A 14,739-nucleotide genomic window follows, 5' to 3' on the forward strand; every position below is an offset into this window, starting at 1 on the left:
CGTCGTATACGTGACACGTCGTATACGTGATACGTCGTATTACGTCACACGTCGTATATGTTCTCTCGTTTACCTTGCCACCCTGCCAGAACAACTGCAGAATCTGCTCGACCTTGGCAGGAACAACGTAGGCACGCTTCGGCTCGTGGAACGGATGCCGACACAGAACTCTCTCTCCTGCCACCGGTACATTCTCGTCGCATCGCTGTATGAGGTCGATCAGCGCCTTTCCTGCAATCGCGACATCAGTTGACGTAAATGTTAGTTGCCGCGGATACTTTACAAACCTGGTGTACATTGTCAGAAGCATCGTAAGCAGTTATGAACATCGATTATATACGCGAACATTTTGAAGGTGTAATATTCAGGTTCGCTCGCTTTGATCAGCCAAATATGACACCAGCGTGATAGTGTACCATCATTTCAACACAATATTTTTCACTATTATGAGGTATCGTACCATAATCATAATGCAAATTCATATATCAGTCATTATACAAACACAAAAAGCTTGAGCAGAAGTAAAACAAAACCTGCTTGTTTGCTAATGTATTGTTTATCAAATGAAATTAAAACTTCACCCAAAATTTCATTGATGAAATGTAAATTTCGAAATACTGAATCATAATCCTAAAACGGAAATGCACTGTTATTATTTCGGTAGTCTAACAGAAAGACAGACAGACAGACAGACAGACACACACAGACAAAATTTATACACCGACTAGTGCAGTGAAATGCCGCCTCTCAGTAAATACATGAAATTGCACTTTTGAATATCATTGCTGTGCGTTATCGGACAGGGCCGACAACGGTAAACAATAGTCAAGCTCTCAGCAAACTAGGGCAGAAATGCTACTGATAAACTAGAGCCACATGCATGCGAGCATAAAAACTCAAGTTCTTCCATCAAAATGAGTGGGAGAGAAAACCAGCTACTACAACGACTGGCATTCTATTTCCTCTCCAAATGGTGGTCGCGAGTATCGCGGCTTTTTCAAACACGAATTTCCAAAATCCAAGAGTTCAAACCCAAAAGGTTTTTGTATCGTTCAGATGCGCAACACCCTGTTATGCTTCCTCTGTGTAGATCTATGCAGTTACAGACCTACGTTTAGAGAATTTAGACACGGTACACTGACACCGTGTATTTCATCATGCCTACTCTGTAAGACATTCCAGGGTGGACAATGCATGACAACAATAGCAGGCTGTGGAGCAGCCAATAGAGTTACTCCATGAGAGACGAGAAAGGAACCATCTGCCTCGAGAGTTTAACAAACAAGTAGCTGTAGCCAATCAGCAATGTGATAGCGGAGCTCTAAAAGATAATGCTTGGCTACAACGTGTACCGGTCGACAACGGCGTGTGTATGTAACAAACACGTGTATAAACATGGGTCTGGCTTGACCAACCCAATAACAACAACAACAATAACAACAACAACAACAGCAAGGGTGGGTCACCTCGCTTCACGGACTCAACGGATTCACAGGTATAACACCTGGTCTATTGTCATCTATGTGTGTGCTGTAACGCGAGCCAGGTGGGGGCAGACTTTGTTCCCACTGCTACTGCTTCACTGTGACTTTCCATCGTGGCACCCTCAGCTCTTGACAACGATCCAGAACGCTCCCCACTTAACCTTCTGGATTCATTCTAGACTCTTCCCTCCTGCATCCTTTATATTACTATTCATATAATACTTTTATTATAATCACGGATTGGTGCATTAGTGAGTTGCGCAATAGTGCGAACCTACCGTCCTTTCCATAGAGCCTGTAGACTGCCTTTGCGCCGGGTATGGTCACCTTCTCCAGGTCCTGACTCAGCTTGATCTTCGGCTTCCCTCCGATCTCCACCAGCTGAGGAAAGAGCAAATCAACAACCTGACGACTTGCGATGAGTGGAGAGAAGGGGCGGGTAACCTGGACTTCCGTGCAAACCGGGTAATACTGGGAGGAAGTCCACGCGGGGAAAACGGGGAGTCGCTCCGAGAGTATCCAAACCGGGATTTCGACGGGAAAGTCGAGCAACTCGGCAATTTGACCGACCGCGAGCTTGTCGGTTCATGCGGCGATTCACGCTCGCGACCGCGGGGGTGAAATCGACCGTCATCACAAACTACAGTGACACTCAGGGGGCACTCTGGCTCCGTGTATGATGCTCAGTTCACACATGATTCCAAACATCTACTCAGCATTTCTGAGGACACATCAGGTGACCGGTTCTCTTCATCTCGTAATTTTCTGATTTTCTCGCTATTCTGAGACCATTAGAAATCTGCTATCAAATTGTATTTATTACAAGTAGCTTTATAAGTTAGTTTATGTTTAGTATAAGTCCTGATTAAATATGTCAACTCGGCGAATATGGTATAGAAGACAGATTCAGCTTTATGTACATGCTTAAAAAACACTAGGCCCTGTATTTCACATATGGGTTTTACAACTAGTAGAGTATGTGTTTTACACAGGGCATATAGTATTGTATTAGATTAGAACATGTTATTTACTCAAATATTTTCAAAAACTGGAACTGTGGTGTTAATTGACATGCCATTATTGTTTCAGTGAGATTATGGGACATGAACACATTTATCAATACGGTTGTGTACAGAGCTCATGATTATCCTATTTGGTCATTAGATATAAGGTAAGCTAGGGTGTGATGGGCATGTTCTCAAATAAAATTGCTTCAAACTTGTTACTTGACATACTGTCTGACAATGTGTAAATATTGCTAATGAGTTATAACACATACTCTTACATACTATTGCACATAGATTTATAACACATACTTTATTGAGCTGAGTTACAAGTAACAAGACTAAAGGTAAACCTTCACCACGAAAACATTGGAGTTCGTGTTTTATTTTATTTTTAGTCGTCCTGATCTGCGCATAATTCGAGTTTTAGTATTAAACATACCTGACCTAAAATCGTGTCTGATCCTGTTTACTGCATGTTCCCTTACAGTCCACTCAGCATATATTTTGTTACTGGTTCCAAAGACGCGACAGCGAGGTTATGGAGCTTTGATCGGACGTATCCCCTCAGGGTATTTGCTGGACACAACTCCGATGTAGACGTGAGTGCTCCTGCATGACACGAGTGAACTCACAGCATCTGGGGAGACAAATCTCAAGTCTAAAACTGTACCATGTACATCTGACACAAAAAATTGCGTTAGACGTGAAAACGTCATTTTATCATCGTGGTGTTACTTTCTGAGCCTATATTGTAAATCTTGTTGTTAGTGTGTTAGTATCTATTGATGAGTCCAAAATTGCACGCTATACATGGGTTGAAATTGGGCATGAGCCTGGTAGTTGAGGCAAGTACTAGTTTTTGTCTGCGACCATGAGCGGTCATTGGACACCAGACTGGCAAACTACTGACTTGCCAGCTACAAGTTCGGTGCATGATGGGGGTACAATCGCCACGGGAATGAAGTTCAGTAGCTTACTGGTAATGATGGTGTTATTAACTGTGATGAGGATTGCTTCGTGATGATGAAACTAGTCGATCTTTCCCAGTCTAAAAACAGTGGCTGTATGAATTTTATGAAGATTCTTTATGCTAGCAAATGCTGGCTATGTGTGTTTACGTACTGTATTCTAATTGCAGTGCGTGAAATTTCATCCAAATTCCAACTACATTGCTACTGCGTCTGTGGACAGGACGGTGCGACTGTGGAATGTACAGGATGCAAAACTGGCGAGGGTTCTGCGTGGGCACCAGGGGTCGGTGTTTGCACTTGCATTTAGTCCGGATGGACATTACCTTGCTTCTGCGGGTACGTTGGTAATGGAGGACATAGTGACGATGTTACGATTCTTTTATTTTCACCCGTATTTGATCTAGCTTAATAACAAAACCATTAGCTATGGCAGAGATGTCATCCACAAAAGAATTTATGTATACATCTGAGCGAGACAACCCTGCCCTCTTGGATATTCCTAGGTCAGTCAGGCTTGACCAGTTTATACGTGTCTTTTACCCATTTACAGTACATTGTCGAGACTTCACTTGGTTACTAAGCAGCATATTAGAATACCCCCATCCCACCTGTGATTGGCTGGAGCTAGCTGTGAGTCACTCCACACAGTTAGGTCAAATCAGTCGGTGCTTTCCAGTATGTGAATGTTTTTCTGGTCGATTCCATTGCTGTGATTTTTTTTCTTGCAGGCGAAGACCGGAGAATTCGCATTTGGGATGTTGCCGCTGGTACTCTGTATAAAGAACTGAAGGGTCATACAGACTCTGTCTACAGTCTCTGCTTCAACAAGCTCGGATCTATGCTTGCATCAGGTAAATATCCGAAAGTAAATCAATCAATATTAACATCAATATGTGCAATATCAGCTCACTTGTTTCTCCAATCTCTGATTTCACACAATTAAGACCAAGGACGAAAAATAATAAGGTTTTAATGCCATGCGTAATTAAATGATTCTAGCTTGTCTAACTGTCTAGCTAATATCTCTATAATCTGTTATCATGTGTTTAATTATTTAATCGGTAATTAATTAATAATGTTTAATTGGTTGTCATGTATTTTAGGTGGAATGGATAATGTTACCAGAATTTGGGATGTCAGAATGACAACCATAAACACTGTGTAAGTTTGGATACATATTACTATCTACTGATATTTAATATATATCACAAATTGATTCATGTGCATAATGACATGCAGTCATTAAAAGTGCATAGAATATGCATTCATAAATACTGCAATTAATAGGTCGGTGTGCTATGATGCCAAACACTTGCATATGTAATATTTTATCATTAATGAGCTTACACAGTAATACCCCATGTTGTGAAAGTAATACATTCCTGAAAAATCTTTCATAGTGAGAAATTCCATAATTTACATGGGGTGGTATTACCATAAATATACGAACCTGACGTCACACTGTGCCGTTACTTCGCTACCTCACCTGCAGGCCAACAGAAGGCTACTCGTCGGCAGAGATGATCGGTGCTTTTCCGTCCAAGTCCTCCAACATTCTGCACATGCGCTATTCCACCTACAACCTGCTGACTGCCGTGGCCGTCTACTCGTGACGGCAGGGGGGCCGCCGGTGCTCAAGGTATAGAGAGCGTGCAAGCCATCATTGCCACGAAGCAGCTAAGCACTATGCACGGACGATAAGCGATGCTTCAGCTGCGGGAAGCCTTCGAAAAATCTCCGTGATTGCATCGGAGTACCCAATCGGATGTTCAGAATGGTGCGTTGACGTTTGGTGCGTTCAGCTTTCAACGACTTTCGGCGTGTCACGTTTGTATGTTGATAAAAATGTCCATGCTCTGCCTTCGGTTGCAGTCTACCTAAGCAGTGTCCAAGGCAACGAACATTTAAATCATGGACTGGTGTTATAGCCGCAGGAACTAAGTTTTCGTGTGATGAAAATCGATGAGTCTAGTACATGGCTGGCTGATATATTAGGTATTACTGAATGCTGACCACGGCAGTCTCTTTGTACAGAGATGTGTAATTATTTCAAGATTACTGTGGACAGGTGTAGATCTGTTTCAACTGGTACCACCAGCAGCGTCTCCTGTTACCCCGAAAGTGCGAGTTGTGATAGACCTATAAAAACTTTCGTATATATAAACGTCAAGTACCTTCAAGTTGCTATGACTGCACAAAGAAAACTATTTTGTACTGAACCCTGTTATAGTTGTTTTGTAAATATATTGTTATATATGCTTATAATAATGATTATATACAGCCGTTTTGTATGTCTATTTTTCACTTGAGTCTAATATGCAAGTAATTTTGAGAATTATAACTCCAACGTTCCCCAGAATTACAGAAATAAAATAATCGTGCACGTGTGCTTTTCGAACAGTTTTTATAACATGTAAAACCAAAAACGTGTAAGACTCTTCTATTTCGGCTAGTCTAATTTCAGTAAATTTAAGAATTACAAGAACCTGATTTATAAACTTTGTACTTTTTAAGCAGAATCTAAAACGCACTGAAATAAAATGATTCGCCACACACAAATGAAGCAGCCAGCAAAACAAGACAAGATCTAACTAACATTGGTGCCACCACCGATCACACTATGTACAAGATCATAAAACAATTAATAATGGAGAGAGAGCACATACTCATGCTATAGCTGCCAACCTGAGTAAATAATTGCAAAAAATCTCACATTAATAAATGATTTTTGCACAAGTCCTTCATTGTCCTCTAAAAATCTAATTCTAACCTTTTCTCGCAACATGTCAAATTATTTTTTCATTGCTGTTATATGAAAACTATGTCATTTATAATATATCTACGTAGTACATGCTACAATAAAAAGGCACATTAGAATTAGTAAAAAGAAAGAGATCCATAGAAAGAGATCGCAAACGAAAATCTAACATGTCAAACTCGTAAATGCAAAGGCGTGACAACAGAGCTGGTGCAATATTCTCTAGGAGAAAACTCAAAATTGCAGTTCCAATTGGTCTTTGTTCACACCTAGGACAAACTTTACCTTCCCACTTTTTTAGGTAGCTTAACTACCTGGAAGAGATGTTACATGCAATGCTTTGTATTCGCCACACCGCACAAGTCCCTCAAGTCAGCAATACGCACGCACGCACGCACGCACGCACAGATTACAGCTACTGACAGAAATCGTGAAAAAACCAATTACAATTTTCTTTGAGGCAATATATGGTGAGAGTTGGGCGATACAGTATCACAATACACCGTTTATGGTACGATAAGAAACTACCTAGCATTGATACGATACGTATTGCACTACTTTAAAGAAAAACTATCTAGCAAACTATAAACTGAAACGGGGCTCTACCAATCACGTGAAAGCTTGCAAATCAATATGGTGAAGTGGTAAGTAAACGAATGCTGTTGAGCGGTGAATTGTGTCACGCAACTTCCGTTTTCTGATGAAACTATGCTGCCATATGATAAGGATTTTATTCAGTAAAGTATCGATATGCGTACCATGATAGTCAAACTTTTCGACACGTGTATCATCGAGGTTTGTATCGTAATTATCGTTTTTTTTACAAATTGATTACACTAGTTACAGGAAAGGGACATCTTTAGGTATCCATACAACTAGGAACATATGTATACTCAATATAGATTTAAGCTAAAATTGGTCTTGTTTACAATAAAAAGTAGATGATATCTGTTGGTTACATTGCGAGTTGCTTGTACAAACTGCCCACAATAGCAAGCACACCCTTGATGACGTTTCTTGACTCTGCACTTTTCCATAGCTGGTAACGTTGAGGACGTGGAAGGTCAACGGGTGCTTATTAACGTACATTTACCATATAAAACATTTCATAAAACGTGTTTAAAACGCTGCATAACAAACACACAAATTAAGCTACATATTCGCATCTTACAAGAATATCAGAACATGCCATTTGAGCAGGAGCAGAAAATTCTTGGAGCAATATTTCTGCGTAGCTAATTTAAGTATAACATAAGATGCAATAACAGTTTCAGGCATATTTTCAGGTAGTATTATATTAAGTATATGTATAATCAGTTCCATTCACGTACGTTTCTAAAAATGTTTTTCTAAAAATGATTTGTGTATATATTCTTTTTACTACATAACATTAATATATACGTCCGCATTGGTAAATTATTTAGTGCATTGTGGTTTAACCTCGCACTTTTCCGTGTATGCATTATGTGAGATTACATGCCCCCTATTTTTCAAGTTCTCCTCTTCTTCTCAGATATCACTATCTAATTAATGGATTGAATCCAAGCAGGGAAATACTAGATGGAAACACAATCATGTCTCCGTGATAATTTGAAACTATTCTCATTAAAAAATTTTGTTATGTCCTCACATTTAAAATTACCAGAACCTGTAACACCCTATGACAGTAATGGTCACTAAGACTATATGCTTCACAGTATATTTTTAGGCTAGTAAATAATGCCATGATTGTGCCCAAAATAAGCTGTCATTATTTGTTGGGAATTCTTGCTGTCACACGTCAATATTCTGATATCATGAATTCACGACGCATACGTTGTAGACGGTTGCTATAGCAAATCATCAACAAAATAAACACCATTACTTTGATACAGTGATGGTTACCATAGCGATGTATCGATAGTACCCCAGCATCACAATACATTCGTATATGGTCGCTATCATTACATGCCAGCACTTTTCAACTAACAGGACAGACTTGTAGATGGTAATGCATCAGTACAGCTCCCCTATGGGTGCATTTTCAAGCCAGAGTTCGTGGAGAAAATTATACAAGTTGTCTGTCACTGATACCTGCAAATAAAAGTACAGTATAAGAACATGCCCACCATCATTCCTCAAAGACTTTTATATTTTATGAATAGTTGATTGATGAGTATTTTATCATTTTCATTTTCATTTTTGCCATGAACGATATAAACCAATTTAATGAAATAACATGGAACGAAAAGCCAAAAATTATAACCCCAACAAGAATAATTCATTTGCAATCAGTTGGAAACATTCCTGTTCTTTTTCACCATTGATCAATTACTAACGTTCAGAGAGATTAAGGGAGAGAGTGTGAGAGAGAAACATACAGAGACAGAGAGAGACACACACACACACAGATAGAGAGACACACACACGAGACAGAAAGAGACACAGAGAGAGGCAGAGAGATAGAGAAAGAAACAGCAAGAAAGAGAGAGAGAGAGGGGGGAGGGGAGGGAGGTAGAGGGAGGGGAAGAGAGAGCAAGAGAGAGAAGAGAGAGACCGAGAGACCTTGTATGGGGTAGGGTTGAGGTGCCTTTTGTGGTCGTCTCGGAGCGTGTTGAGGGAGACCTGCACTTTCTTGCGCACCTCGCTCAGCGTTGGTAGCGGCTGCACAAGCTGTAAATACAAATTCATGTCGGCCCTAGATACATAGATTGATTTAACAGGTCCCTTTCCCATTAATCAATTGAAAGGTATATGAATATGAATGATGATTATGATTAATTATTGTTCAAATTGCAAAAAACCATGCTGTACATTTTAAACGAACATTCAATTGTAATAATGAGAACAGGTATTTAAACAACCAAACCATCACAGCTTTACATCTATCATAGCTTCAATTAAACAGAAAACGTAAAAAGAATTGAGATTTATTAGTTTGTTTGGGTAATATCGAGAAATCGTAGATACAAATTGAACGAATCGTATTTTTAATTTCCTGTATTTTTGGACAGCGGACATCAACTATTATATCATGCCACCTGATTATTCGGCCCTCTATCTTTCTTCCCACTCTCATTAAAATCGAGAAATCGTGGACAACTTTGGGTTGTCAACTTCATCGAATTTCATGTGGTTTTCCGCCTGTCCCCCCAAATGCACATCAGTCTCCCGATTACGTGACACGTCGTATACATGACACGTCGTATTACGTGTATTACGTGATATGTCGTATACGTGACACGTCGTATACAATTTCAGACTCTTCCCTCCTACATCCTTTTAGTTTATACTACTGTTTATATAATATTTTAGTGACACCTTTTTAAATATAATCTCAGGGACAAACCCGCTCATTGTAATTTTTTACCACCACATGAGCTGTGTGTGTGTACAACTAACAGTCTTCGACGTTAGGCGGTGGACCGTGGTCCGAGACCACCAAAATCTCTCTCGGTCCAGTAAATTTAACAAGTTAAATGGACCGTCGGTCCACCCGTTTTTTTCAGCCACTCTAGTTACAGTATTTAAATAATTTATCAAAGTATTTATGAGACTACTTACTGTATACATAACTGCGAAAAAACGCGCATCTGAGCATTATCAAAACGCACACCTCTTCGTGTTTTGTTTTTCATTAATCCAACTTATAAACTCGAAGATAAACGCAAACGGTTGTAAACATCACGGACATTGCCGGAAGTCGGTTCACATGTTTATAACGACAGTTGTAACGCTTATACCAACAGCAGTCTTTAACATCAATTCATCCGCTCATCATTTATTTATCACCGGCGAAAGCTGGACGTATCGTTGACTCTGGTATTCTTCCGTTACACACTGAACCGTAAACACACAACTCGACCGACTCACAAAGCCTACTGCCTGCGTTGACTGCTTTGCACCCGAACCCACCCAAAACCAAAACCAAAAACAAAACCAAAACCAAAACCGTCCGGCCTATCATACGTGAGCCATACATGATGAATATGACTGTTACTGTATTCAATTGCTACAGCAGATCGAGACTGATGATGAAGATGCAGCTGACAATGAAAATGAAAAAGCTTGATTAAGGAAGGATTTTCTTGAAATGAAACTGAAATACCTCAAATTGACAAAAATGCAAACAAGTGACTGAATGATTATGATGTTGCAAATACTATTAAAGTTTTAATAGTCTGCTTTGAAAAATTGAGTTTTGTTCCTTTTTGACTAAACATGCTAAATGTGTGATTCAAGTTATCCATCAATATGTTCAAGAACTGATATTTTGTTAGATGAAAAAAAAACCTAAAAAATGTCCAAAATGCTGGAAATGGCATTTCATGAAGTCTAGATTTCAAATTTTTTCCGGGGGGGCCATGCCCCCGAACTCCCCTAGTTTGCCTCGTGACCTAGCTGCGGGCACTCGGATGCAAATCACACACACACCTCGGCAAGCCAAGGCGTGTGATTTTTCACTCGCCTGCCTTTTTCAAAACACAAGGACTGATAACACTTTTTAAACTTTGTTTCATCGCTAACCAAACGTCATAGGTATTCTTACTGTTATCATAGCAGTGTGTAGAAGGTATATGATGAATATTTGATAGGTATTCCTACTGTTATCATAGCAGTGTGTAGAAGGTATGTGATGTATATTTGATAGGTGACACTATACTGTTATCATTGCAGTGTATGGAAGGTATGTGATGTATATTTGATAGGTATCCTTACTGTTATCATAGCAGTGTGTAGAAGGTATGTGTGATACATGCTCACTGACGACTAACGCAGATTTGTTGTTCTATTTTGCAGCTTTTATTGTAGTGCATGTGTAGAAGGCATGTGATGTATATTTGATACGGTCATTACTACTGTCTCATCATAGCGGTGTGTAGAGATATTATTATAGGTAAAATATAAAATGATATTACTGTTTTGTTCTTTATTGTCAAAAATATCAAAATAATATTGGTCCAGTAAAATTTAGTCCGGTCCAGTAAAATTTAGTCCGGTCCAGTAAATTTTGCTGGCTTGGTGGACCGAAGGTCCAGTGTTTAGAAATTTCATTCGTGAAGACTGAAATAACCGTATCCCACATCATACATAATGTGCAAATTTTTATATTCACTGACAAGACGAGAGACGAATCTCAGTACTTATGCAGAGATCAGCAGCTACACTGCTACAGACAGCATGTTGCACACCAACTCTGAGCTGAGTATTTAAAAAGAACTTACGAACTTAGCTAACAATTTACGAAAGAAATGTTTAAAAAACAACTAATTGGCTTGTTCATCGGCATGCAGTCGTATTAAATTTGTAATAGTGTCATTATCGTTACCTCTACCCCACCCCCACCCTGGTTTGCCTTCTGCATTGACGGAAACAGAAACCATGAAGAGTATGCTGGAAGCCGCTACAGAGATAGATAGAGAGTACCCAGATGGCTTGCTGTAAGCCCCTAACATTTTCCGGTTATAGTTCAAACGCTATGATCATTGCAATGGCCTAATCCATCATGAGTAAATACATAAGAACCTATCAGACAGACTGCGGAAATCAGCTCCACTAAAAAATGTTCCCTTTTGGTGCGGCTTTTTTAGTCATACACGTGGCATAAACTACCGATGAATATCTGCCTTTGTTAGTTGCTACTTGTGCACAACGACACGCACATGTGCAACCGATCCCGTTGCTTAGTGTAAAAAACACATCACCATAACTCTACTAATATTTCAAGCATGCACGTAAATGCAATGTAAACCTCGTTCTAGGCTATTGCTGACCCAGAGGCAAAGCTCTGTGTGGGAGAAAAAGAGCAAAACTCTAAAAATACAGCCTTGACATTTCGATCCAGGCTTTTTCACTCGCCCTTTAACAGCTGCGGCCAGGAAATTTAACTGAATGCAGACACGTACAGATGTTCCTCAGCCCGTTATGCAGCTTCCGACAGATATAGAAATCCATGTTATTTTGCACCGAGATTCCAACGAATTGGGTCAGCTCCACCACTTTACACAGTGAAATTCATACCCAGAAGAAAAATAAAGGTTTACAGCAAAAATGATTCATTAGCACATCCAGATTGTGCACCTTTGACTCCCGCACATGGTGCTATACTGCATGGATAACCGTGATAAAACTAGCTTCCTCAAAGTAGTAGTATGTGATTTAATGACTAAATGTTAGCTGCATCAACATCGTGTGCTGCGGCTAGATCCCCTATCTGGTTGAATAAAGACAATTGTTAAAATTACCTGCAAACCCAGTATGTTATCAACCTGTCAAGTGAACAAAATCTGTCATTTCCAGGTGAGCTATCAATTAACTAAAGAGCAACAGCAACTATTCTCTCCTTGGGTAAAGACGGTATGTCACCAATTCATTTACCTGCTTTTTGACAGGGTTCTGTAATAAAATTACTTACACATTAAGGTGAACAGAATCTGTCCTCTTTACATTACCTGGTTACGAGGTGTATACCATCTATTATTGCAAAATCACGTTACTGTTAAGCATAACGTCCCATCGTTGTTGTTTACTGAATATTTCATGAACAAAGCGTATCACTGCCATAATGCCTAAACTGTCCGTGTCATTTACATAATATCATCAGGCGTAAATAATTATTTATCTCTGACGGATATTATCTTACTCCTATTGCTATGTCGCATGCCTGTTAAGTGAACACAGCGTATCGCTGTTATAATGGCTACAAAATCATATGTAGCCATGTGCGATTTATATATTATTATCAGGATATTTACTGCTGATATAATCTTATTCCAACTCTTACTTCTATTATACTACTACTATATTACCTGCTCGTTAAGTGAACACAGTGTGTCCTCATTTATATCATTGCTTGCTACAATGGTTGATGTCGCAAACCAGGGCAAAGAATATCTGAAATTGGTGAACCATGGTAAAGTTATGAATACTCACATTAGATGCTTTCATTCAGCTGATAACTTGATATTTTGAGACATATGACATGTAGATAATTAATATGCATTAACTTGTCAATGGCAATGATACAGATGCAACTGCACGAATGCTGGCAAAAGTGCATCCGATTTTGCAAAGTAAACTGTTCTAGACAGGTAACCTGTCTCTACATTTAGACAAAAGTAACAAAGTTACTATTAACAAAAAGTAAAGGTTGTAAAGGTAGGGTACCAGTGTATAAGCTGCTCTTAATGGCAATCTTGCGAGATGCGACAAGAGACATGAACACTTTATTCGAATTCAAGTTGAGATTGCAATTGTGGCACATCATTGAGATATATATCTCGCCGTTATGAGTGTTCTGAGACCTTATTGTATGCACTTGGTGTTATCAGAACGCTGGGAAAAATAGATATGATAGATCTATGAAGAAAACCTAGATACAAGAAAGTTTAAGAGCAAAGAGGTGCTAACATACCAGACTATTTCATCAAAAATCCATCACTACTAAAAACGTACAAATACAAAATCTTGAATACTGGTTCATTTCAAAACCTCACTGGCAAATTTCTTTGTGCCAGTGAGACATATTGCTCATCAACATACGTTTATCTTTATTCTAGCATATTGAGTATTTAAACACGTAAATTCCAAAATAATATGGTAACATGTCCTTTAATTTGCCCTGCCGTAACGAGTGAAAATATAAATATAGTATCTAGAGCAAGATAGGATGCACTATTATTAGGCAATTAGGAAATTGTGATTGGCAGATATGAAAGCATTCTGAGATGTTATCTTGCTTTTTAGCCTTGGTACAACATAAGTCCATTATTCCGTCAGAAATTAGTTTAAAACCCTAATAGATTGCAAAAAAAGATAAATGTGTGTTGTGAAGGACAGTCCGAAAATAAATGGACTCCATGAAAGTGGATATTGACAGAGATTTCGCTTTGACTCTCAATTAGACTCACGAGATACACATTTACTCCCGATATTTATGGCTACTATAACCTATACACACACATACGGACGGTGACACAGTGCAGCCATGTCCACACATTCACGTGTGGAGATGCTTGCCCGCAATACCGCGGTCAATTATCTTACTCTGTGGCGATTTTCTTGAAGTGCTTCCGCGCCATGTTGGAGAGGTATGCCAGGTCACCACTATCTATTCTTATGCCGTATGGCTGATATCCAAGGTCATTGAGTGCACACGCCACTGCGCAGTAGTTCACCAAGCCCGACCTACATCCAGCAAATTTGGAGACAATGATAAAATAGATTAACATTTATCACCAGCTGAACTAATTGAGAGAAATGATTGTCTCTCGCTCCCTAACTTTAGTTAGATGTTAACGCAACACCTAACGACAGAAGCTGCGGATCACCAGGTTTTAACGAGATTATAGTAGCTATCGAAGATTCACACTGAAGGAATAACTGGAAGAATAATTGCGGGAATCGTTTGCACTCTCGTTCGCCGACCGCTGCCGGCGTCTGCCCGCACGTACCTGAGAGTGTCTGCCCGCACGTACCTGAGAGTGTCTGCCCGCACGTACCTGAGAGTGTCTGCCAGCACGTACCTGAGTGTCTGCCCG

General features: G+C 39.5%; 1 protein-coding gene and 1 long non-coding RNA gene across 2 annotated transcripts in view; one reads left to right on the top strand and one right to left on the bottom strand.

The window, feature by feature from the left end:
- The window catches only part of LOC106821053 (TAF5-like RNA polymerase II p300/CBP-associated factor-associated factor 65 kDa subunit 5L), a 15,568-nt gene extending 9,830 nt beyond the window's left edge, over positions 1 to 5,738 (top strand). The window contains exons 9-16 of the mRNA XM_014825695.1: positions 804 to 814; positions 2,131 to 2,220; positions 2,574 to 2,655; positions 2,979 to 3,090; positions 3,630 to 3,798; positions 4,191 to 4,313; positions 4,566 to 4,623; positions 4,955 to 5,738. Coding sequence (XP_014681181.1) covers positions 804 to 814; positions 2,131 to 2,220; positions 2,574 to 2,655; positions 2,979 to 3,090; positions 3,630 to 3,798; positions 4,191 to 4,313; positions 4,566 to 4,623; positions 4,955 to 5,075 — 766 coding nt within the window. The 3' untranslated portion in view covers positions 5,076 to 5,738. The remainder of the gene's footprint in view (positions 1 to 803; positions 815 to 2,130; positions 2,221 to 2,573; positions 2,656 to 2,978; positions 3,091 to 3,629; positions 3,799 to 4,190; positions 4,314 to 4,565; positions 4,624 to 4,954) is intronic.
- Positions 5,739 to 5,849: 111 nt separating this feature from the next.
- On the bottom strand, positions 5,850 to 8,874 carry LOC106821055. Its single transcript, XR_001395693.1, has 2 exons — positions 8,765 to 8,874; positions 5,850 to 8,293 (listed from the first exon to the last, which is right to left on the bottom strand). It is a non-coding gene; the product is annotated as an uncharacterized LOC106821055 (long non-coding RNA).
- Positions 8,875 to 14,739: the final 5,865 nt, after the last annotated feature.

Source organism: Priapulus caudatus, unplaced genomic scaffold (genome assembly GCF_000485595.1).
Source record: "Priapulus caudatus unplaced genomic scaffold, Priapulus_caudatus-5.0.1 Scaffold57, whole genome shotgun sequence".
NCBI classification, from domain to species: Eukaryota; Metazoa; Priapulida; class Priapulimorpha; order Priapulimorphida; family Priapulidae; genus Priapulus; species Priapulus caudatus.